Below are 25,656 nucleotides of genomic sequence, written 5' to 3'. Positions count from 1 at the left end.
TGTATTATTTATTTTTACAGAACTCTCATCCAAATTATAATATACTTACATAAGCTTCTATGCTAATATTATTAGAGCTTTGTGGTTTGATTTTAATTATGTTCTTTTATGCATTTTTATTTCCATATGCTCATATCGGGGGAACGTCATTCAAATGGGAACTCAATATGCATATTTGTATGCAGATAGGCTCCGTTACATGTATTATGTAGTCTATGTGTTACTAAGCAATGATGTGAGTAGCGGACACATCCAAGCCCCGGAGTAATATAACAACAACTTCCGGGTTTCTGGATTACTTCCAAGCCTCACTTTGGATGCTGACCGGAACTTACAGAGCGAAAACACTATAAAAGGAGACCTTGGTTTTAATATGTTTTATACCTAGAAAAAGACCCCTATGTCGGGTTGAAACGCGTTGGTTTTACGTTGGAGGTTTTGATCGTCAGCAGGTGCGGAGAACAGCGAGCAGTATCATCGGTAACACCGTTTGATTCCATTCTGTTACATGCCTGTCATTCAGTAACTCTGGTACGAGTCATACCTCATGTTTACATAGATATTTTATTAAAAGTTAATGCACTAGATCTTTTATTCTGTTTTCATTTGAGTGTGGATCTTCTTTGCGAGGCACGAAAGGAGAATTCAGGAGGAAGCTGGTGCCATACATTTTCTTATAAGGCGTGTTTTTCATATGGATTATGTAAGCATATATCTGAAGGGGGTGTGAACCAGTGTGAGGAGGATGGAGGGTGCATTCGCTTTCTTTAAAGACACAGAAGAATCTACACTATCATTTTCCCCCTTTTTTTTACTGTCCTCACTATGTAAAAGTGTACTACACCATGTTTAGCATTTTCATTTGCAGAATTGTATAGATCTGTGGCTACAACATGAGGCATTGGATTGGAAGCGCTATCAATACCTGTATGAGAGTGCCCATATGTACCTTGTTGTAAGCTTATTTTTAAAGAATAAGCCGCATAATACTGAAGGTGAAGTGTATAAGCTTTGTGTTAAGGGAGCGCCGTGTATATGTACCATCTTTTTTGCTTACTCTTTCTCTTATACCTCGCTAAACGGCTCAGTGGAAGGACCGCGACCTGCGCGTCTCCTGTGGTAAAACTCATCTCCTTGAGGGAGTTCCTGGGCGCGTTACACTCCGCATCTTCTACTAGAGCTGCATCAACGTTAGCAGGTACTCTAGTATCAGAGTTGTGACACATTTTTAAAGTCAGCCACTCCAGCAGGATTAAATTCTGTACTTGCTTCACCAAAATTGCCCTAATGCCCTTTATGTAATGCTGCATGCCCTTCTCAGGTTGCTGGCAAACTCTGCGTGCGATTGTTACCCACTTTTGTCCAGGGTACAAAATTTGTGCCTGTAAGACTTTGTAGTCACCTTGAATTTGGCTAACAGTGCTTTCTTCACTAACTCATAGTCCCCGCAATTTTGGAGGGTTAACGCCTGGTAGACATCCATCGCTTTGCAATTCAGACTCAGTCACAAGAACCTGGACCATGCCTCTATCTCAATTTCATGGACACTCACCAGGTTCTCAAAAACCTGCAGATGGGTGTCAATCTCTGTCTCACTTTCATTAAAGGTTGGGACCCTACTATATCCTAGTTGAGGCCGCCTCTTGGTCTCCTTATGGCACATAACCACCGGTCTCCTGGGCATTCCGATTGAGACCCCCTAACACCACCTGTATGAGTCCTTCTCTTTCCTGTAAGGTTGCTTCTACCCCCAACACTCTTATACAATCCTGTAGTACTGTTAGGGTGGTGTTGGGCACTCTGGGTGGGGGTGTCAGCGATTCCTGCTCCTACCTCAATTCCATCTCCTCTGGGTGGGCTCTCTCACTCCATTAATCGGGCCACCAGCACCTCTCGGATTTCAGAGTCCTCATAGATGATCCCATACCTCTGGCAAAATCCCTGAATGTGTTTTTATTCACCATCTGATAAGTTTTCTCACTCTCAACAAGCCTGCTGTTTCTGCCTCTGTGACCAACTCTGCAGGATCCCCTACTAGTTCCCTTTTTGATACTGGTTCTGACCCTCTGTTACCTCTCATCCTTGCAGAGCCTGACCGTATCAGAATACGAGTCCCTGTGCTCTACCCAACGCCGGGAATGTGTGATCCCACTCTCTACCACCAAATTCCGGGTTTATTTTTCTTACAGTAAAACAACAGAATATAAAACCGCACACTTTAAACAATAGGTCAGTGGATCACCAACGTAAATATCAGTCCCAGAAAGGTTCCCCACCCACCTTAGCCACGCAAAAGTTCCACAGGCAAAAGAGTCTATCAACAGAAGGAGTCTTGGTATCTTGTTGTTCCCGTCCGCTTGGCCAACTCTCCACCAGTGTGGTGGGGCTCTGGTTATCACTAGCCCCACTCCTGTTGGCGCACCAATTTACCCAGAACCTGGCGGGAGGTGATGTCAGGTCTGAAGGTACAGGACAGCAATGATCACTGAGTCTGCTTGTAGATAACAGATACTCAATTCCAGGCAGCCCCACAGCTTTCAAAAATCAATAATCACAATAAATACTCCCTCCCCTCTAGAGTGACTCTTTGTATCCATGGTCAAATTCCCAATGTGTTTTCTCCTCCCCAGGTAAACTTGTGGGTCTCTCCTTCTTAAACATGATGGGTGCTTGGCCAGGGGGTTTGAGTGGGAGTGAAGATGAGTTGGTCTTCCACAGTGACTCCCCTGCTATGTCCATAACACAATGTGTGGGCTAGTCCTGTGGAAGACAATGGGTAATAATTATCTTACCCTACCTCCAGATCTTGGATACCACACAGTCCCTCCTGAAATTAACCTCTTCCATGCTTTTGTTACATGTCAGGGCTTCCAGCTATCACTCAAGAGACCAGGTCCAAGACCAGATCAGATCCAATTTGAAAAACAAAGTATATAAAATTATTTTTGGAGAACATATAGATAGGAGGTGTTATTTTAAATCATGTAACTGATGATGGCAGAACACCTCCAAGATGTTTTACCCATTTTAATGCAAAGAAACATCTAAATTGTTCATTTAACTGCAAGTCAAATTTTCAAGTCCTGTCTTTCATGGCACTAATATTGAAATTTTGGTAAAATTTTTGCTGCTAGAAGTAATATGTGTAAGTGTATTTGTGTTAATGACAAAGATCACATGTACTAATATTAGTATGGATGATGCCATTGTGCAAAAAGATGCAGATAATTATAATGATACTGAGGACATTAATACTGTAGAGACTACTACTGGTACAGACAGCAACCTTTGCTAATGTTCATCTGAAATCACCATTAGCACCATTATACGTTGTCAGTTATATAATAAAATATATCATTTTCGCACAAATTCTGACATCTGCATTGTACATATATGTGAGTGAAATCAGTTTTATTTGCAGCAGGAGTTATAGACTACATATACTGTATAATTACAATCACGTTCTGAAGAAGATATGATAGGATCAAAATGGAAACACACATATGTATTTTGGAACTACTTTAACAGAATTCAAAATTAAAAAAAGAAAAAGATGGGTTTTCTTTTTGTTGCTGTGGCCATATGTCTTATAAGAAGATGCAATGAGCACAAGGTTAGATTGTATTTCAAAGGACCACTACCCTAAAAAAGCAATACTTTGTATACATACCATATGCATGCACATACAAATATTCAGAATTCAATATATTAGTGATAAACCTATTTTTTGTTAGGATGTGGGAGACTATTGTCTCCCATATGACTTCCTTACATCGAGCCTACTGAAGGACTATGGGCAGCTTCTATAAATTTGAAGTGGCAGGCATCAATTAACAGAAGTTTTCATTTGCCTGCATAGCAAATGTTAATAATGATATTATAAGGAATAATAAATTCGAACTGGAACATAAAACCAATGGCGCTATATGAATGAAAAAATGAAAAATGACGGTTAATACGTGAAGAACGTAGAACTGCATCTGTCTAGCACATCAGGACAGAGTAAGCACAGAATACAGGCAAGCATGTGCAGTTCACATGATTACATCTTACTGAGTTTTTTGTGATTAATTATATGTGTCTGTGGCTTCGGGAGAGGTTAACAAACAGGCCTTCTTACCTTCTGTTTCAGTATTGTTATTGCATGTTCAATACTGCCTATTGAATGCTTAATTTTGCTTATTGAATATCCATGCAAAATATGTTGGTGATATACAGTGGATAATAATTGATGCTTATGCATGATTTAACAGTTCCATTTTATGTAACAGAAATCAAGGACTTGCTCTACTGTAAGTTGATAAAGCTGTTAGGTGTCTAGGTCTAAAAAAACATTAAAGCACTGGGTTGCATGCAACATGGTGTACAAAAAAGACACAAGGAAGATTTCATAGCAGATAGAACTTTTTCCACAGTGTCCTTTCACAAAACTACACTGAGTTAATGGAGAAACTACAGATGCATCAACATAAGCTAGATTTTTTTTTACATTAATTACATTAGATTTCCATTATTCCACTGAACTAAAGGAGTTTAACTGCAATCAATCATTCTCTTTCAGACAACTTACAGAGGTAGTTTATTATGTGAAGGTTATTGGAGAGCCTGCACAATTTATTTTTTGAACACTTGTTTAATTAATCTCAGCAAACACATTACCTAACCAGTAAATCCAAACGGTTTAAGAACATTTAACTTAACATTTTGAAATAAAAAGACATAATGAAAAAAGGCATTGGACACAGGAAGAGGTATTTGCTTCTCATAGGCTGTTTGGATTGCAATTTGGATCACCAAACTGATCTTGTCCCAGAGTAGCCTTACTTTCAATCATGAAGTTGTTTGTCATATAGTCAGCCAATGTTGGAGCTGCAAGTAAACAAATACTGTAGATTAGTCTTCAAGTGCCAATGTTTTATGCATAATTCATTCATAATTGATACTGCTCATACTAATGCACCCTCACAACTGTACAAATCTTCAGTCGAAGCAAGACTCACTCCTTTATCAACTATGCCCTCTTCCAATCAGAATGTAAACTCTCTAATGAACAGGGAATGGCTTACGTTTTATTTTCATGCCTGTATTTACTTTCTACCTCTTATGTCCCTGTTTTATGAATTTCCTGTTTTCCTACTGTACAGCTTTGCAGAGCACTGTGGCAGTTTGCAAATTTCTTCAAGGAAACAAAACTCATTGTACTTTAGCGTAGCATGTACACTTCATCAATTGCAACCAACACATAAGTACTATATATACATATATCTTTGTAGGCATTTAATAATGTAGGGCAGGATCAATAGTACAAATTCAACTCTGGTTCCTCAGTGTCTTGTGAGTAATTGTAGGATGTATGTCGCATCACGTTGCAATGTCAGTGTCTCTTCTTTTCCTTTTTGATTCAAATTGAATTGGAAACAGGGTGGTAAAACCTTACAACAATAAGAGCTTGCTTAAATAATTTACGAAAATGGAAAATGTTAATAAAAGATATACAGATAATTGTTCATATGTTGCTCTATATGTTGACATAAATATTGTTTTGCAAGACTAATAAATATTAATAATTAAGCTAATAATTAATTACATGTATATAAACAAGAGATTATTATGGTAAGGTTCCAATAATTATTCTGTATCAAGTCAAGTTGTGCTCCTGACATGAAAGAGGGGAACTGAAGCTGTCTCCAGAGGATATGAGAAAGTTGAGATAAAACCTTTGATTGCCAATCAGAGAAAGAGGAACCAGATGGAGGTTGGTAATTTGATGCTGCTACATATTATTATATTCTGTGGTGTACTACCGCCAATTGATATGAACAATCTTAACAATAAATTGTAATAACTTATATTAAACTAAAATAAAAACAGTGATAAAATTAGAAACAAGTTTGAGTCCACAGATTGCTGCCTGGAAATATTAGAAGCCCCAATGTGTCTCCAGAAGTTAACTTAGTAGTTGGACACTCCAGGGAAGATCCCAAGTGTAAAAACAAATATAGTGTATACTGTACAACTTATATGCCAATGTTCCAAAATGTATGTGCAAATCTGTGCAAATTTGCACGCACCTATTTATAGATGCAAAGAGTATAACGGATTCCTTCTCAATGTGGTCTGAAGTGTGTCTTCCCCAATGTGATTCCACAAAAATACAAATACTCACTTGTACACTGAAAATTAAAGTTGATATTTGTGTGCTACATGAAAAAACAGTCAGTATTTAACTTATGTGCAAAACAGAAAACTAGTTTGCACCCCTTGCATTGTAACATGGTTTTGTCCAGGAGACTGAAATAAGATACCTCTTCATTTAAGAACCTTAATGAATCAGGCCCCTAGTGCTCACTATGTAATTTAATAAATGGTGTATAATATGTTATGTCAAACTCACCTAATGAAAGGTTTCATCTCACTATATATAGGTGAGTGTAATATAACATATAACTATATATTACAAATCTAGCACCTGGAACAAAACAGGGGCTACTCCCCTGAATATTCAAAGAAAGTTGTTTGATTTACTCTTATAACTGGCTCTTTGCTATCTGGTCTACATCACTTTATATGGTTCTTTGAATCTAGCACCATTATTCCCTTCACTTTAGATAATTTTTCACTTTGTTTCCCTAGTGTGGTTGATTACTACTCATTACTTTTTAAACATCCTTCCTTAATTTCACATTATGTTAAAGAGTTCTTCACTATATTTAGTTTACAGGATTTCAGCACTAATCAATGAGTATGATAGTTTACATTTTCAAAATATTAAGAAAAATTAAAATACAGATATTACTCTTAAGAGGCAAATCCAAGAGATGCATCCATTTGTAACTGTGTTGCAATTACATGAACATGCCTTCTCTGTACTCAGCATATGCTTGACAGCCCATGCCTGCCACCACATCCAACTCTAAATGAGCCCGAAAGACTAGCACAGATAAGCACTTGTTTAAATTCTACTTGGTACGTAGCAAGAAAGTCACGTTGCCATTACTGTAAATCGTCATTTCGGTTTGTAAAAGCACATCACGTTGCCAAGGTTTCAATTCAATTTTCTTTTCTTTTTTTTTTTCACATGCAGTACTACCGCCAGATATCAAGGCACTGGATTGCTTGTAGATATGCAATGTAACTCAGATCATGAAAAGCCATTTATTCATAAAATCCATTTTCCCATTAAAAATAAATAAATTAAATATTCACCATCCCACTTCCAAAATGAATAACCAGCACCAGTGCTTATAGCCTGGTCTGACTACTGCTGATGCAAGTAGACAACGGGGTCCATGCAACATCAGTAACAAGGGAAGCTCCAGCACCCAGTAACTGCCTGGGTATGCTGGTGCTTATACAGCTACAAGTGCCAGCATACCCACTGCTGCCAGAGTTTGCTGGAACCTGTAGTCCCACACACTGAACTAATGGTAAATAAACAAATGCACACTGACTTTCAAATAACCTTTATTTAAATTAAAATTCCGCCAGCAATCATTAACCATTATATTAAATGTTTAAACCAAATGGGAATCTCCTTCCAGAAGTATTAAATAGGGATACGTCATCCATGATGTAATCCAAAGGAAAATGAAAAAACCCCAAAATAAACTAAACCTGGATCTAAGTGTTGTTTCACGTATGATGCATTTTTTTTCGCCACATGCAGCCATACAACAACATCTGCAATACAATGTATAATAGTAAAATATTATAGAATGCATTTTTATCTGAGTCCACTGTTATGTTTTGTGTATGATGCATCTGTCATGGTGTATTTGACAGCTAAATGACATTGAACGAAATGGAGGCATAGAAAAGCCTCATGAATCTGCCAGGTACTAGGTATCACTCATGACACATATTTATGCCACACACAGCATCTACAGTATAATAGATATATAAATCTGATAATTATAAGGGCACAGTCGTGCCCTTATATTAAGGTTACATCTAAAAAACGTCATTTTGCCATAGGGAATCTGTGAGAGGGGGGCATGGTGTTTGAGGGTCTACATCTTAAAACGTATTAAAGCTATTAAACTGAAATTTGGCATGCGAATGGAAAACTGTCCACAGGTGCCGCATGTGAAATTTCAGAAAAAAAAATGACAATTTAGGAACAATCTAAAGTTCAAAATCTTGCCTTTTTTTCCACTTCCTGTTTTGCAAAAGTCGCAGTTTTTCTGGGTTTTTTGGGGGAGCGTAACTCAGTGTACAGGGCGTTTAAAGTAGAGATGGGCGGGCTCGGTTCCCCGAGATCCGAATCCATCCGAATTTCGCCTGTCCGAGTACCGAGCTCCCGCCCATTCGGAATCGAAATCGAGGCAAAACGTCATTGTGATGTATTCGTATATCTGAGCTCGATTCTCGCGAGATTTGAAAAGCATAAATACCAGCCTCCACAGCAATCCATCACCATTTGACAGAGGGAGAGAGCAGGGTTAGGTCAGAGACTGTATTAGCGCAGGGACAGAGCAATAATTGGATACCTTATTCTTTCTATTATTCTTTCATTTTGAATCTATTCAATTCTATTATTAAATCAAATTCTATTTGCAATTGTTAGAGCAGCAAGACAGGAGAATAGAGGAGGCTTATTTTTCAATTTGTTTGCACTACAAGTGCTTTGGGGTCTCCAATATTCCCCAGTGTTTTAGACTAATTTTTCTGGCTGTCAAAAGTGATATTTGTCAGCAGTATTTCTAAAAAAAAATTGCACTACAAGTGCTTTGGGGTCTCCCATATTCCCCAGTGTTTTAGACTAATTTTCTGGCTGTCAAAAGTGATATTTCTCAGCAGTATTTAAAAATAAATAAATTTGCACTACAAGTGCTTTGGGGTACCCAAATATTCCCCAGTGTATTAGACTAATTTTTCTGGCTGTCAAAAGTGATATTTGTCAGCAGTATTTCTAAAATTTGTTTGCACTTAAAGTGCTTTGGGATCTCCCATATTCCCCAGTGTTTAATACTAATTTTTCTGGCTGTCCAAAAAAGTCATATTTGTCAGCAGTATCTATCTAATACAATATTTTGCACTACAAGTGCTTTGGGGTGTTCAATATTCCCCAGTGTTTTACACAAATTTTTCTGGCTGTCCAAAAAAGTCATATTTGTCAGCAGTATCTATCTAATACAATATTTTGCACTACAAGTGCTTTGGGCTCATTAAAATGGATTCAAAGCAGTCCAGATATGGGCAGAATCAGCAAGCAGGTTCTGTCATCAGTCCTGATGGTAGTGTTCCCAGTACGTCATCTGGGAAAGGTGATGTAAAAGTATATAGTTTTTTTAAACCAGGGAAAAAACCACACACACGCAAAAAAAAAATTACTGTGTTGAAGCGAAAAAGAAGTGTAACTGAGGAAAAGTTAAGTGCCGATAAATTTTTTTTTGCCAACATTCCATTCTACACACGCAAAGAATGAGGCCTTCGCCTTTCTCTATTAGTGGCAGATGAAAAAATGTTACCAAGGTGGTGGTATTGGGATGTATTGGGAACACTACCTGATGGTAGTGTTCCCAATACATCATCTGATAAAGCCTTTGTAAAAGTACATAGTATTTTGAAATCAGGGAAAAAAACACACATGAAAAAAAAGTACCATTTTCAAGCCAAAAAGAAGTGTAACTGAGGAAAGTTAAATGCCGATAAAATAAAAATTGCCAACATGCCATTCTATACATGCAGTGGCAAAGAAAGAATGAGGCCTTCGCCTTTCTCTATTAGTCATACTTACCTACTTTCTTAAGCTCCCTTCCGGGAGCCAGCCAGTGGAGGGGGGCGTGAGGTGGCGGGGCAGCCAAAATCGCGTCATTACGGCCCCGCCCCCTCTGACGTCATGACGCAAATTGCGTCATTTGACAGCGGGGGGCGGGGCTAAACGCCGCGATTCATCGGGAATGGCGGCGTTTGGGATCTAATTCTGCCCACTTCACTGGGAAGTGGGCGCTTCCTAGTGAAGTGGGCAGAATTCGGGAGATTGCCACACTCGCCCGGGAGTCAGGGAGACTCTCGCAAAATGTGGGAGTCTCCTGGACATTCCGGGAAAGTTGGCAAGTATGCTATTAGTGGCAGATCAAAAAATGTTACTGAGCCTTCTTCTTGTACGCTCACTCTTGACTAAGCAAGACCAAGTAATTTGGAGTGCAAAAGTGGTGCACAACTACTGTTACGCGTGAAAGCCGAGCAGGTATGACGCAGGTGGCAGACCACAACAGTTTGACATCTGGACTGGTTTGAAGGATTTGACAAAAAAAAAATGTGTGACCTTGCCCATAACTCCAACCAATCCTACTATTAACATGCAAAGGATGGTGGAGGGTCTACCAGGAATTAAACTGTATTTTTCCTAATTTGCACTAATAAGGTTTGGGTGTAATATACACCCAAAGAAGAGTGCTCAATTGCTAAGAGTCATTGATGAAGAGGAAGACAAGCAGGTTTGTCTGTAGAATTTGCAGGCACATTCTACTGTGTTATATAGGTAACACCCAAAGAGAAGAGTTACCTTGCTCCATTGCTAATTGTAATTGCTGAAATAGAAATAATAGGGCTGACAGTCTTGGTCTAAATCTGCATGTACATTTTAATGTACCATAGCTCACTCAGAAACAGGAGAGGTGGCAGGGTTTAGTGCTAATCTTGCTCAAACAATACTAATTCATCCCACCATCATAGAAGTCTGTGTACTATGATGTAATTGCCGATAATGGCCTTCGAAAAGGAATTAGTAGTTCATTTTAGGGCAGAGCTGTCACGATTTTTGGGCAAATCTTTTACAGCAGAGCAAATATCAAAATGTTGTGCAGAATCATCTGCATCTCCACTGGGTATCTTGGGAAAGCAATTTTTTGTACAACAAGCAGTTGCCAGAGAAACTGAAGGAGAAGACGTCCAAACAAGATGTTGATAGGTCTTGGATCCTTGCGAAGCAAATTAAGTATTTAATCTACAATTAAAATATAGTTAGCACATTTACTTTGTTTTATTTCACACGTTAAATTTATGTAGCTCCTTGTCAAAATGTATTATTAAGGCAATCACTTGACTCAAGCTAACCGTGTCTGCACTCTCTTCACAGGTGACTAATTCGCTGGACTAAAGTACATTCCCCTCAAATGCTAGTCTTCTTGCAGCTGCTACATTCTCCTACATGCTGTTGCACAAACCAGAAAATGACCCTAAATTTTTCCAGACACAAACACCATCTCCTACATGTCATTTTTTAAAAGTTCTATAACACCAAGTTGAATGTGTGTGCAAAACAGGAAATGTGATGGAATTCAACCCCGCTGTTGTGCTTGAACAATATTGGGGTCATAATCAGAAATGACATATCCTCAGAAGAGTCCAAGCAGGATTAGCCATCTTTCAATGACATCCCTTAGTTTTTGGAACAGATTGTCAGCTGTATGCCTCTTAGTGAAGCTGCTGATACACAGAGTAGCCTACTTCTGAAAAATGTGACATACTTGGGTACATGCTGCTGCTGTCCCTGCTGATGAAGGCAAATGACCAAGCTAGTGGGCTGTCACAGTCATTTAATCTTTACTTTGCCCAGTTCCGCTTGCCCACATATCTGTGGTTAAGTGTACAGTGGGTAGAATGGCATTTTGTAGCCCAATAATTACATTTTTATGAACTTTCTGGTTCAGGTGAGGAATAGCTTTTCTAGTAAAATGGTGTTATGATGGAATTTGGTAATAGGGACAGAAGACCTCAAGTAACTGTCTAAAACCAGCTGTATTAATAATGGACATTGGATGCAGATCTAATACTAGCATACTCCTAATGGCGTCTGTGATCCGCTTTGCGACTGGGTGACAGATTTCATACTTGCTTCCCCTGGCAAAGGATTGTTTAACTGTAAATTATTGGTTCTGGGGATATTGATGATGAAGGTGTTGGGGGGGTAGATTGCAGGTGCTGGGATGTAGATGAGAGAAGGGAGGCAGATGATGCTGGACTGCTTGTTGTAATTTTTTTTAACCTAAGTTTCTGATTTTCCCAACAGCTTTCCAAGAACTCGCTGAAAAATGCCGTAACATGGATGAGGATCAGATGGTTAAGGTCCCTACCTCTTCTGAGTGTGGCTTTAAAAACGCTATCCCTACCTCTTCTGAGTGTGGCTTTAAAAATGCTACAAATGACTAGACAACTGTTGTCAGGATTTGTGTAAAAATAATTCCACACTTAAGACGTGGATTTTTGGTCTTATACCCAGGGATGACAATGGCCTTTTTTTTTTATCACTGGCAAGAACTGCAGCAAATTTTCTTTGAAAGTGTATGAAAATCATATTGTGACCTAGGAGGTGGTCAAAATTGAATGGAAATGACTGAAAATTAGTGTTAGTGAGGATAATAATAATGTAGGTACAAACAAATACCTAAATTATGTTATTTTAGCCCAAAAAAATGAATTTTTTTTAACAAATTGCAAAACAAAACCAAAACCAAAACCAAAACACACAAGGGCGGTTTGGCAAAGCCAAAACCAAAACACGATGGTAATTCAGATCCAAAACCAAAACCAAGACCAAAACACGGGAGTCAGTGAGCATCTCTAGTTTAAAGACACGCGGTAAGTTTTGTTAGCAAGCTATTAGGGCTGAGGAGTGCCTTTGAGGTTTCACAAGTTTGAGAAAGTTACAGTTTTTTTACAATTTGCCCCCTTTTAAAGATAGTGGATTTCAGAAAATTTCATAACATTGCTCATGTCAGATAGAGTCTTGTGCTGGGTGTACTGAAAATGACCGTTAGACTGGGGGTGATATGCAGAGGAAAAATCAAGCTTGATCCCAGATTTATGACAAAAGGATCTCCAGAATTTGGATATAAATTGAGATCCTCGATCAGAGACAATGTGATGAGGACAACCATGAAGGCGGAATATCTCTTTGATGAAAATATCAGCCAACGAGGAGGAAGATGGAAGACCTTTCAATGGAATGAAGTGAGCAGTTTTCGAAAAGCGGTCTGTGACCACTAAGACCACAGTACATGACTTGGAGGGAGGTAGGTCAGTGATAAAATCCATGGAGATTCGTGACCATGGGTATTCAGGAACTGGTAATGGAAGTAAATGACCATAAGGCCTCCTCCTGGGGGTTTTGTGTTGGGCACATATGGAACATGAAGACACAAACTTCCTTACATCTTCCTGTATGAAAGGCCACCAGTAATTGCGAGATAACAGGGCCCAAGTCTTGCGAATGCCAGCATGACCCGAGAAGAGGGAACGATGAGCCCATCGTAGAAGTTTGATGCGAAGAGGTGCAGAAATGAAGGTTTTGCCTGGAGGACAGCTTTTCTTGATATGGGTTGCTGCCAATATTCGACTAGGGTCCAGAATAAATTTATTCTCCTTAAAGGGATCCGAGTCAGCAGGATCAAATGAGCGAGATAGAGCATCTGCCTTGATATTTTTAGATCCAGAACGGAAGGAAATGTTGAAGTCAAATCGGGAGAAAAATAAGGACCATCTTGCTTGTCGAGGATTTAGGCAGCGTGCCGTACGTAGATATAGCAAGTTCTTGTGATCAGTGTAGATAGTGATGGGGAACTGGGCTCCCTCTAGAAGATGCCTCCATTCAAAAAGAGGCAATTTGATGGCCAGGAGCTCCTTATCACTGATACCGTAGTTCTTTTCAGCAAGAAGAAGACGACGGGAAAAGAATCCGCATGGACGTAGTTTACCGGTAGTGTCTCGTTGAGAAAGAACTGCTCCTGTACCTACGGAGGATGCGTCCACCTCTAGAATGAACGGGCGAGAACAGTCAGGTTGCTGGAGGATGGGTGCTGAGGAAAAGAAGGATTTTAAGGTAGCAAAGGCTTGGATGGCCTCTTCAGACCATATTTTGGCATTCGCAGACTTACGGGTTAAGGCAGTGATGGGAGCCACCAAGGTAGAGTATCCTTTAATGAACTGGCGGTAGTAATTGGAGAATCCCAGGAACCGCTGTGTAGCCTTAAGGCCCGAGGGTTGAGGCCAATCTAGTATGGCTTTTAACTTGGTAGGATCCATTTGCAATCCAGTGCCAGAGATGATATAGCCTAAGAAGGGAACTGGCCTTTGTTCAAAGATGCACTTCTCTAATTTACAATATAGATAATTCTTCCTAATGCGGGACAGAACCTCCAAGACATGTTTGCGATGTGATACTAAGTCTTGGGAGAAGATGAGGATATCATCCAAGTAGATGACCACATATTGGTATAATAGGTCTTGAAAGAGTTCATTCATGAAGCCTTGAAAAACAGCCGGGGCATTGCATAACCCAAACGGCATGACCAAGTATTCAAAGTGACCGTCCCGGGTGTTGAAGGATGTCTTCCACTCATCTCCATTCTTAATGCGCACCAAATTCTATGTGGAGGGAGTTTCGTGGCCTCTTGTTCACAAAAGACATCGGAAAAGGTTTGGTAGGGTTCAGGAAGCAGGGCCAAGGGTACCCTCCTGTGGCGTTTGGGACCCTCCTTGGGAACTACTTTTGATAGACAATGAATAAAGCAATGTTGTCCCCAGGATAAGATATGACCGGACTGCCAATCCACGTTAGGAGAATGTAGACGGAGCCACGGAAGTCCAAGGATAACAGGATTGGTAGTTTTATGGATGAGGAAGAAGGAGATACTCTCCTGATGTAGGGCTCCAATCTGAAGACAAAGAGGAGAGGTGCGTAAAAAGATAGATCCTTCAGGGATTCTTCCCCCATCGATGGCTAAAAGGGAGATAGGTTGTTCTAGGGCTAGCATGGAGATAGAGAATTGCTTTACCAAGGCAGCCGAAATGAAATTCCCAGCTGCTCCGGAGTCAAGGAGTGCGGATTGAGAAAAGGTATGTTGTCCAGACTGTAAAGAAATGGGAATAGTGACACAATCATTATTATAAGGAACTGAGGGAGAAGAAATAAGGAGGCCTAACGACACAGTTCCTGAACACGTTAGGCCCTGTCGTTTCCCGGACGTTTGGGACAAGAGTTCAGAAGATGCCCGCTCTCTCCACAATATAAATGTAACTTGTTTCGGAATCTTCTCTCTCTCTCTTCGGCCGATAGGCGGGTCCTTCCCAATTGCATCGGTTCCTCGGGTGGAAGAACAGGTGTTTGGAAATTGGGGGCTAGACGGATCATACTGCGTCGGGACTGTTCCTTCTCAGAACTACGCTCCTTGAAACGCAAGTCAAACTTAACGCAGAGGGAGATGAGATCGTCTAAAGATGCAGGGAGTTCCTGAGACACCAGCTCGTCTTTAATCCGATCTGAAAGACCCTGTCAGAATGTAGCTACAAGAGCGTCATCGTTCCAGCGGAGTTCCGAGGCCATAGTTCTGAAGTGGACCGCATACTGGCCCACAGACTGGTTTCCTTAGCGGAGACGCAATAACCCAGCAGCGGCATTGGAAACCCTTCCGGGCTCGTCAAAAATCTTCCTAAAGGTGGACAAAAAGGTGGATAAACTATACAGGATAGGATCATTCCGCTCCCATAATGGGGGTGCCCATGCTAAGGCTTGACCAGAGAGCAGTGATATCACATAGGCCACTTTAGCCTTTTCAGAAGGAAAATTCCCTGGCAACAGTTCAAAGTGGATGGAGCATTGGATCAGGAATCCTCTGCAAAATTTAGGGTCTCCATCGAATTTAGGCGGATTAGGCATCCGAAATTGGGAGGAAGAAGCTGCTGCTGCAGGAGGGGGGTCCGGAGCCGCACTCACTGGTGCTGGAGGTCCGGTAGCCACTAAGGTGTTCTGAACAACATCCAGCCGGGTAGATAAGCTCTGAAGGAATTTTAAAAGTTGCTCTTGGTTCGCCTCCTGTTTATCCATTCTACCCACTAAATGCTCCAGTAGATCTTTAGCCGCTGGATCCATGGTCAGAGCAAACTGTAACGGATTTACTGGATTCTCTACTAACCTTGATTAACGCTGGCTTACCTGAGGTGCGGAGTCTAACGATCTCCGCGGTATTCACCAAGAACCGCCGCAAGGCGGGATGGGCTTTGCTGCCAGGAGTCGCAGGAGCAAGATGAGAGTAGTCGGACAGGCCGGGTCGGTACACAGGCAGGCAATGCAGACAGAATCAGGAAGCGGTCTCGGAGTCAATCAAACCGGGTCGGTACACGGTTCACAAGAACAGAAGCAAGGTCAGCTAGCCGGGTCGGTACACAGATGACAACGGAATCCAGAAGAGTAAACAAGCCGGGTCGGTACACTGGGAGTCAACACACACGAAGCAGGAACAAGGAAGGACACAGGAATCAGGAGCCAGGAACTGGTAAGTTGCTCTGACACTCTCCAAGTGTCAGAGCTAGGTTTTTATGCAGAGTCCCATTTGAATTCTCTGCCCTGGTGGTGATCATGTGACCGCCCTAGGTAGCGGTCACGTGATCGCTGAACCCAGAAGTGCGGCTTCCGGGTCCGACGGAGCGGCAGGGGAGCGTGGAATGGTAAGTATCGTAACACTGTAATAGCACCTTGCAGTTTAAGAGATATCATTAGGGGCAATATTCAGAAAATGATGCTCCAGCCTGGACATTATCAATTACTGTATGGGTAAAGCTTTGAGGTTACATCATGGCAATTATACAAAAAAAGATAAGGAACCAAACTGTTAAAATGACAATTTTTCATTTCAACCACATATGACACTGGCAATTGTGTTAAGAAATGCTACTAAAGAGCATTGGCATATTGTGGCTAGTGATCCTACATTACAAAATGTTTTACCTAAAAGGCTCCTAATGAGCTACAGAAGGGGCTGAAATATCAAGGACATCTTAATAAAATCTGATATATCTAAAAATCTAAAATCACCTGCCTAATATTGTGAAGGTCCTCCTTATGCCACCAAAAGAGCTCTGACCCATGAATGAATGGACTCCACAAGACCTGTGAAGGTGTCCTGTGGCTTCTGTCACCAAGACTCCATGGCTCTGACTTGTTTTTCCAGCATATCCTACAGATGCTTGATCGGATTGAGATCTGTGGAATTTGGAGGCCAATTTAACACCTTTGTCATGTTCCTTGAACATTTCCTGATCAGTTTTTGCAGTGTGACAGGGCGCATTGTCCTGCTGAAAAAGACCAATGCCATCAGGGAATACCGTTGCCATGAAAGGGGTATACTTAGTATGCAACAATGTTTAGGTAGATGGAATGTGTCAAAGTAAGATCCACATGAATACCAGGACCCAATGTTTCCCAGCAGAACATTGCCCAGAGAATCACACTGGCTCCTTCTTCCCATAGTGCATCCTGGTGCCATCTTTTCCCCAGGTAAATGACACACACACACTCAGTCGTCCACATAATGTAAAAGAAAATGTGATTCATCAGACCAGACCACCTTCTCCCTTTGCTCTTTGGACCAGTTCTGGTGCTCATGTGCTCGTTATAGTCGCTTTTAGCAGTGGATAGGGGTTAGAATGTGCACTCTGACCAGTCTGTGACTAATCAGCCCCATACACAGCAAACTGCGATGCACTGTGTGTTCTGACACCTTTTTATCATAGTTAGCATTATATTTTACAGCAGTTTGTGCTACAGTAGCTGTTTTGTGGAATTAGACCAAATGGACTAGCCTTCGCTCCCCACACACATCAATGAGTCTTAGGCATGCATAACCCACCTCCAGGTTCACTGATTGTATGGCCTTGGACAACTTTTGGTAGGTACTAACCATTGCATACTGGGAACACCCCACAAGACCTGCCATTTTGGAGATGCTTTACCCAGTCGTCTAGCCATCATAGTTTGTCCATTGTCAAAGTCACTCAGATCCTTCTGCTTGCTTGTTTTTTGTGCTTTCAACACATTATCTTCAAAAACTGACTGTTCACTTGCTGCCTAATGTATCTCACCCCTTGACAGGTGCCATTGTAATGAGATAATTAATGTTATTTACTTCATTTGTCAGTGTTTTTAATGTTGGGACTCATTGGTGTATATATGCTGTGTGTATATTGCAGCCAGGTTAGGGGAACAGGTGCCATCTCCTGGGGTAGATGGTAGTGTACAACAGTTGAGAAATCACATAAGTCCAAGGCTTTAGTACAGCTGGCCTCAGCTAGTATTATTAAGCAGAACAAAATAAATAAAAACAGCTTGCCTATCCAGCACTAACTAAACACAAGTCGTTCCTGATTGTCAAACTATAAAAACATAAGATGTATTTGCACATATAATTTATAAATATCAGGTTTCTCTTGTGGATGGCCTGCAGTCCCTTCCCCCAGGCAGAGCAGAGAGACTGATCAAATTGACATCCATTTAACACCATTTCTCAGGTGCAAGTGCTAATTAGCCCTCCTCAGGCTGGAGGCCCAAAAGACATGAAATGTGGCCTAATTGATAGAACCTGCTCTTGCTTTCCATCCATAACCCCTGGAACCTTTTATCAGATTTTAACAAAGGCAACAACCCTTAGCAAGCTGTATATATACAAACAAACAGTTTTCCTGGGATCTTTAAAACATGTAGGTCAGGAACTTGGGACAAACATATATATATATATATATATACATAAATTTATATATACATATATATATAAAAAATATATATATATATATATATATATATATATATATATATATATATATATATATATATATATATATATATGTATAATTTTTTTTTCCCTCAGAAAACCACATAACATTATTAATTATGTAACTCAATACATCACTTGTACTAAATAGTTGTGGGAATATTTAGCAATTATCAAAGACGTAAAACAGCACTACATACACTGACATCAAAGATTATCTGTAATGATTTTGAGTAGTGAGTGAGTAAATAGGTCATCTAATAGGATAGCATCCAGTAAAGCATAGTATTACTATGCACTTAGAAAACTATTTTATTTATTATTTATATTCATTTAGAATTGTGTTTAGCTAGAACCAGGAAACATTTTATTTCAGATAATAGTACATATAATTTACTTGCTTTCCATTGACGCTGTCATTTGAGCATCAAATAGCACTTTGGAAAAATCTTTCTGAGATAAAATCAGAGACTACACATCATGGTGGCTCAGTGGTTAGCACTTTTGTCTCACAGCATGAGTTCAATTTGAAAACAGGGCCTTATCTGTGTGGTGTTTGTTTGTTCTCCCTGTTTTTGTTTGAGTTGTCTCCTGGTGCTCTGGTTTCCTCACACACTCCAAAAAAAAATATACTAGTAGGTTAATTGGCTGCTGACAAAATAAACCCTATTCTGTGTTTTAGGGAATTTAGACCGTTCAAACCAATGGGGCAGGGACTGATATGAATTACAAAAAATGGCAGGTTTTTGTCACTCTGTTCAGTGCTGTGGAGATTTAGTGGCACTATATAAATAAGTGATGGCGATGAGAATATCAAAGTCTTCCTGTATATACTTTTATGAATCCTTCTCTAATTTTGACAGGGTACCCTGACTGTTGGCCAATAAGCTATTCAATTACAGACTTTTGCCTCAGAAATGTGATGGAATAATGATGCTCTTGTGGCCATATTCAGTCTAGGATTGTCAGATGATTTGAATGAAAAACTTGCTGCCTAATATATTCTTATTAGAGATGGGCGGGCTCGGTTCCCCGAGATCCGAAACCATCCGAAATTCGCCTATCCGAGTACCAAGCCGAACTCTCCCGCCCATTCGGAATCGAAATCGAGGCAAAACGTAATTGTGACGTATTCATATTTCTGAGCTCGGTTCTCGCGAGATTTGAAAAGCATAATCCATCGCCATTTGACAGAGGAAGAGAGCAGGGTTAGGTCAGAGACTGTATTAGCACAGGGACAGAGCAATAATTGTACACCTTATTCTTTCTATTATTCTTTCATGTGGAATCTATTCAATTCTATTATTAAATCAAATTATGTTTGCAATTGTTAGAGCAGCAAGACAGCAGGATAGAGGAGGCTTATTTTTCAATTTTTTTTTGCACTACAAGTGCTTTGGGGTCTCCTATACTCCCCAGTGTTTAACACTAATTTTTCTGGCTGTCAAAAAAGTCATATTTGTCAGCAGTATCTATACAAGACAATATTTTGCACTACAAGTGATATGGGGTGTCCAATATTCCCCAGTGTTTAAAACTAATTTTCCTGGCTGTCAAAAAAGTCATATTTGTCAGCAGTATCTATATAAGACAATATTTTGCACTACAAGTGATTTGGGGTGTCCAATATTCCCCAGTGTTTTACACTAATTTTTCTGGCTGTCAAAAAAGTCATATTTGTCAGCAGTATCTATATAAGACAATATTTTGCACTACAAGTGATTTGGGGTGTCCAATTTTTCTAGCTGTCAAAAGTTATATTTGTCAGCAGTATTTTTAAAAAATTTTGCCCCTACAAGTTTCTTTGGGGTGTCCCATATTCCCTAGTGTGAACCAATAATTTTTCTGGCTGTCAAAAAAAGTCATATTTGTCAGCAGTATCTATCTAATACAATTTTTGGCACTACAAGTGCTTTGGGCTCATTAAAATGGATTCAAAGCAGTCCACATATGAGCAGAATCAGCAACCAGGTTCTGTCATCAGTCCTGATGGTAGTGTTCCCAGTACGTCATCTGGGAAAGGTGATGTAAAAGTACATAGTTTTTTTAAACCAGGGAAAAAACCACACACACGCAAAAAAAAAATTACCGTGTTGAAGCGAAAAAGAAGTGTAACTGAGGAAAAGTTAAGTGCCGATAATTTTTTTTTTTGCCAACATTCCATTCTACACACGCAAAGAAAGAATGAGGCCTTCGCCTTTCTCTATTAGTGGCAGATGAAAAAATGTTACCAAGCCTTCTTCTTGTACGGTCACTCGTGACCAAGCAAGACCAAGTAATTTGGAGTGTAAAAGTGGTGCACAACTACTGTTACGCGTTAAAACCAAGCTGCAAGAAAACAGTAAGGCGTTAGAGGGTAATGTATGCTCAGAATCAGAAATGACACCAATCCCTGTAGAGAGTCCATCCACCAGTGGTATGTCTAATCGTGAGCATTCTGATAATGTACCCATAAAGAAGGGCCCTTTCAGCAGTTCTACTGATGTGTGCCTGAACAGCCCGAGTGTAGCCGGTGATACACCAAGTGAGGATGACACTTTGGAATTAGAAGAGGATGAGGGGGAGATTTGGGTAGCCGACGAGGGCACTGATGAGGATGCGGTTGATTGTGTAAGTCCTGCACCAGTGGCAGCAGGGTGGCACCAGTGGCAGCAGTTCTGGCATGTGAGGTTCTGGCACCAATTTGCACTTTCAAAACACAAGCAGGGATGACGCGGGTGGCAGACCACAACAGTTTGACATCTGGGCTGGTTTGAAGGATTTGACAAAAAAATGTTTGACCTTGCCCATAACTACAAACAATCCTACTATTAACATGCAAAGGATGATTGAGGGCCTAGCAGGGATTAAACTGTATTTTTCCTAATTTGCACTAATAAGGTTTGGGTGTAATATACACCCAAAGATGAGTGCTCAATTGCTAAGAGTCATTGATGAAGAGGAAGACAAGCACGCTTGTCTATAGAATTTGCAGGCAAATTCTACTGCGTTATATAGGTAACACCCAAAGAGAAGAGCTCCATTGAAAATTGTAATTGCTGAAATAGAAATAATAGGGCTGACAGTCTTGATCTAAATCTGCAGTTACATTTTATTGTACCATAGCTCACTCAGAAACAGGAGAGGTGGCAGGGTTCAGTGCTAATCTTGCTCAAACAATACTAATTCATCCCACCATCATAGAAGTCTGTGTACTATGATGTAATTGCCAATAATAGCCTTCCAAATGGAATTAGTAATTCATTTAGGGGCAGAGCTGTCACGATTTTTGGCCAATTCTTTTACAGCAGAGCAAATATCAAAATGTTGTGCGGAATCATCTGCATCACCACTGGGTGTTTTGGGAAAGCAATTTATTGTACAACAAGCAGTTGCCAGAGAAACTGAAGGAGAAGACGTCCAAACAAGATGTTGATAGGTCTTGGATCTTTGCGAAGCAAATTAATTATTTAATCTACAATTAAAATATAGTTAGCACATTTACTTTGTTTTATTTCACACATTAAATTTCTGTAGCTCCTTATCAAAATGTATTATTAAGGCAATCACTTGGCTCAAGCTAACCATGTCTGCACTCTCTTCACAGGTGACTACTTCGCTGGACTAAAGTACATTTCCCTTAAATGCTAGTCTTCTTGCAGCTGCAGCATTCTCCTACATGCTATTGCAGAAAACAGAAATTGACCCTAAATTTTTCTGGCCACAAACAGCATCTCCTGCATGTTATTTTTTAAAAGTTCTGTAACACCAAGTTGATTGTGTGTGCAAAACAGGAAATGTGATGGAATTCAACCCCGCTGTAATGCTTGAACAATATTGGGATCGTAATCAGAAATGACATATCCTCAGGAGAGTCCAAGCAGGGTTAGCTATTTTTCAACGACAACCCTTAGTTTTTGGAACAGATTGTCAGCTGTATGCCTATTAGTGAAGCTGCTTATACACAGAGTAGCCTACTTCTGAAAAATGTGACGTACTTGGGTACATGCTGCTGTTGTCCCTGCTGGTGAAGGCGAATGACCAACCCAGTGGACTGTCACAGTCATATAATCTTTACTTTGCCCAATTCCGCTTGCCCACATATCTGTGGTTAAGTGTACAGTGGGTAGAATGGCATTTTGTAGCCCAATAATTAAATTTTTATGAACTTCTGGTAGAGGTGAGGAATTGCTTTTCTAGTAAAATGGTGTCATGATGGAATTTGGTAATAGGGACAGAAGACCTCAAGTAACTATCTAAAACTAGCTGCATTAATAATGGACATTGGACGCTGGTCTAATACTAGCATAGTCCTTATGGCGTCTGTGATCCGCTTTGCGACTGAGTGACAGATTTCATACTTGTTTCCTCTTGCAAAGGATTGTTTAACTGTAAATTATAGGTTCTGGGGATATTGATGATGAAGGTGGTGGGGGTAGATTGCAGGTGTTGGGATGTAGATGAGAGAAGGGAGGCAGATGATGCTGGACTGCTTGTTGTTATTTTTTTTAACCTAAGTTTCTGATTTTCCCAGCAGCTTTCCAAGAACTCGTTGAAAAATGACGTAACATGGATGAGGATCCCAGATGGTTAAGGTCCCTACCTCTGCTGAGTGTGGCTTTAAAAATGCTACAAATGGCTGGACAACTGTTGTCAGAATTTGCGTAAAAATAATTCCACACTTAAGACGTGGATTTTTGGCCGTATGCCCAGACATGACAATGGCCTTTTTCTTATCATTGGCAAGAACTGCAGCAATTTTTCTTTCAAAGTATATGAAAATCATATTGTGACCTAGGATTTGGTCAAAATTGAATGGAAATGACTGGAAATTAGTGTTAGTGAGGTTAATAATAATGTAGGTACAAAATAATACCTAAATTATGTTATTTTAGGCTAAAAAAAAAATTCATTTTTTTAACAAATTGCAAAACAAAACCAAAACCAAAACTCGCAAGGTCGGGTTGGCAAAACCAAAACCAAAACACAACGGTAATCCATATCCAAAACCAAAACACGGGGGCCAGTGAGCATCTCTAATTCTTATTGATTTGGTGACTGCATCTGTTTATGTAATGAAGTGGATATTCACTTCACGTAATGAAAACTCAAAGAAGAGCACTAAGAAAATCTACTCCTTGGCTCTGAATTTTCAAAACTTGACTCTACTGACTGCCCGTAATGAGCCAATGGATCCTGTATGCTCATGTGTATGCAGACATTCTCACAGGTATTTGAAAAGTCTATTTACCTGCTGTAGTACTAAGTGCCACTTTGCAGCCAATTATCCTAAGTCAGCAAACCCTTATGACTGGTGGTGAAAGCATCCACTGAAAGCAATAAACATCTCTTTTACTGGCATAATTTATGCTTAGCCCACTTTATCCTCCCAGTAGTCTTTTTAAGGAAGTTGCTATATCTGTACCAGCATTCCTTGATTGAGGGGTTCCTGAATTTATTTTTTTTAAGAATCTGGGATCTGGGGGGGGGGGTGTTCATTCTGATGGTTCCTTTGGATATGCCACTTTATAGAAGTTTCACATGGCCCTTTATTTTATTTCTCATCTTTCCAACTCTGGGTTAAGATTTTGGGCAAGTCTCTGTAATTATCATGTCATGACATTTAAGGTCATCCTTCAAACTTTTAAACTGGTGCCATTTTTTTCACCTAACATCATTTGACTCTCAACCTGACTGCTCCATGCAATACTATCAATTTCTTGTTTGTTTTTTTGTTGTTGCTGCCACCCCAAAGCCATATCACTAGCCAATAATCATATTCTTGGAATGACTTCACCAGTTTACCTTTAAACATCTTTTCCTTAGACAAAAGTTATTTTTAAGTACGTAAAAGAGGATCTTACGTGTAAATAAACCTCACTAGTCGGTCTTGGATTATTTTTTGTGTTACGGGGGAATTCAAACTTCGTACAAGGTGCTCCGGAACAGCTGCAAGACACCTCTTTCTATGACTATTTTCAGAAATAACTAGAGATGGGCGGGCTCAGTTCCCCGAGAACCGAACCCCCCGAACTTCCGGAATCTGGGTCCCGAGCCGAGTCGGCTCGGTACTCTCCCGCATATTCGGATTCCAAAACGATCTCGCAATTTTTAGACTGAATAAATATCCGCCTCCACAGCGATCCAGCGCCATATCAGAGAGGGAGAAAGAAGGGTTAGGTCGCAGGAATATAGAGTAGGAAGAGAGCAGTAATAGAGCAGGAAGAGAGTAGTGGGAGGCATTTGTCCTAATTTACACTACAAGTGTTTTGGGTGTCAGATATTTTCCTATTAGAAAAAAATCTATTTTCTGGTGTTGAAATTATTATATACCAGCACTATATATTTCTGAATTTGCACTACAAGTGTTTGGGGTGTGACATATTCCCCTGTTCTAAAAAAGCTATTTTCTGATGTTGAAATTATTATATACCAGCACAATATCTTTCTGTATTTGCACTACAAGTGTTTGGGGTGTCAGATATTCCCCTCTTTGAAAAAAGCTATTTTCTGGTGTTGAAATTATTATATATCAGCACTATATCTTTCTGAATTTGCACAAGTGTTTGGGGTGTCAGATATTCCCCTTTTTGAAAAAAGCTATTTTCTGGTGCTGAAATTGTAATATACCAGCACTATATATTTCTGAATTTGCACTACAAGTGTTTTGGGTCTCATTAAAATGAATGCAAAGCAGTCCACATATGAGCAGGATCAGCAAGCAGCTGCTGGCACCAGTCCTGATGGCAGTTTCCTTGTACGTCATCTGGTAAAGCCTATCTAAAAGTACATAGTCTTTTTAAGTCAGGGAAAAAAGCACACACCTTTTGCCATGTTGAAGAGAAAAAACGCTGCAATCGAGGAAAAGTTAACTGCCGATAAAAATTTTTGGCCAACATGCCATTCTACACACGCAGTGGCAAAGAAAGAATGAGGCCTTCGCCTTTCTCTATTAGTGCGAGATCTAAAAATGTTACTGAGCCTTCTAATTGTAAGGTCACTCGTGACCAAGCAAGACCAAGTAATTCAGAGTCCAAAAGTGGTGCACAACTACTGTTATGTGTGAAAGCTGAGCTGAAAGAAAACAGTAAGGCATTAGAGGAAAATATATATTTAGCATCAGAAATTA

General features: G+C 40.0%; 1 protein-coding gene across 1 annotated transcript in view; it reads right to left on the bottom strand.

Moving 5' to 3' along the window:
- Positions 1-4,519: 4,519 nt before the first annotated feature.
- The window catches only part of SLC6A2 (solute carrier family 6 member 2), a 548,687-nt gene continuing 527,550 nt past the window's right edge, over positions 4,520-25,656 (bottom strand). Inside the window, exon 14 of the mRNA XM_075188836.1 lies at positions 4,520-4,869. Within this exon, the coding sequence (XP_075044937.1) occupies positions 4,846-4,869 (24 nt within the window). The 3' untranslated portion in view covers positions 4,520-4,845. The remainder of the gene's footprint in view (positions 4,870-25,656) is intronic.

The sequence above is a fragment of the Mixophyes fleayi genome, chromosome 10 (assembly GCF_038048845.1).
Source record: "Mixophyes fleayi isolate aMixFle1 chromosome 10, aMixFle1.hap1, whole genome shotgun sequence".
Taxonomy (NCBI): domain Eukaryota; kingdom Metazoa; phylum Chordata; class Amphibia; order Anura; family Limnodynastidae; genus Mixophyes; species Mixophyes fleayi.
The sequence above is the reverse complement of the archived record's forward strand: the minus strand, read 5'-3'. Positions and strand labels throughout refer to the sequence as shown.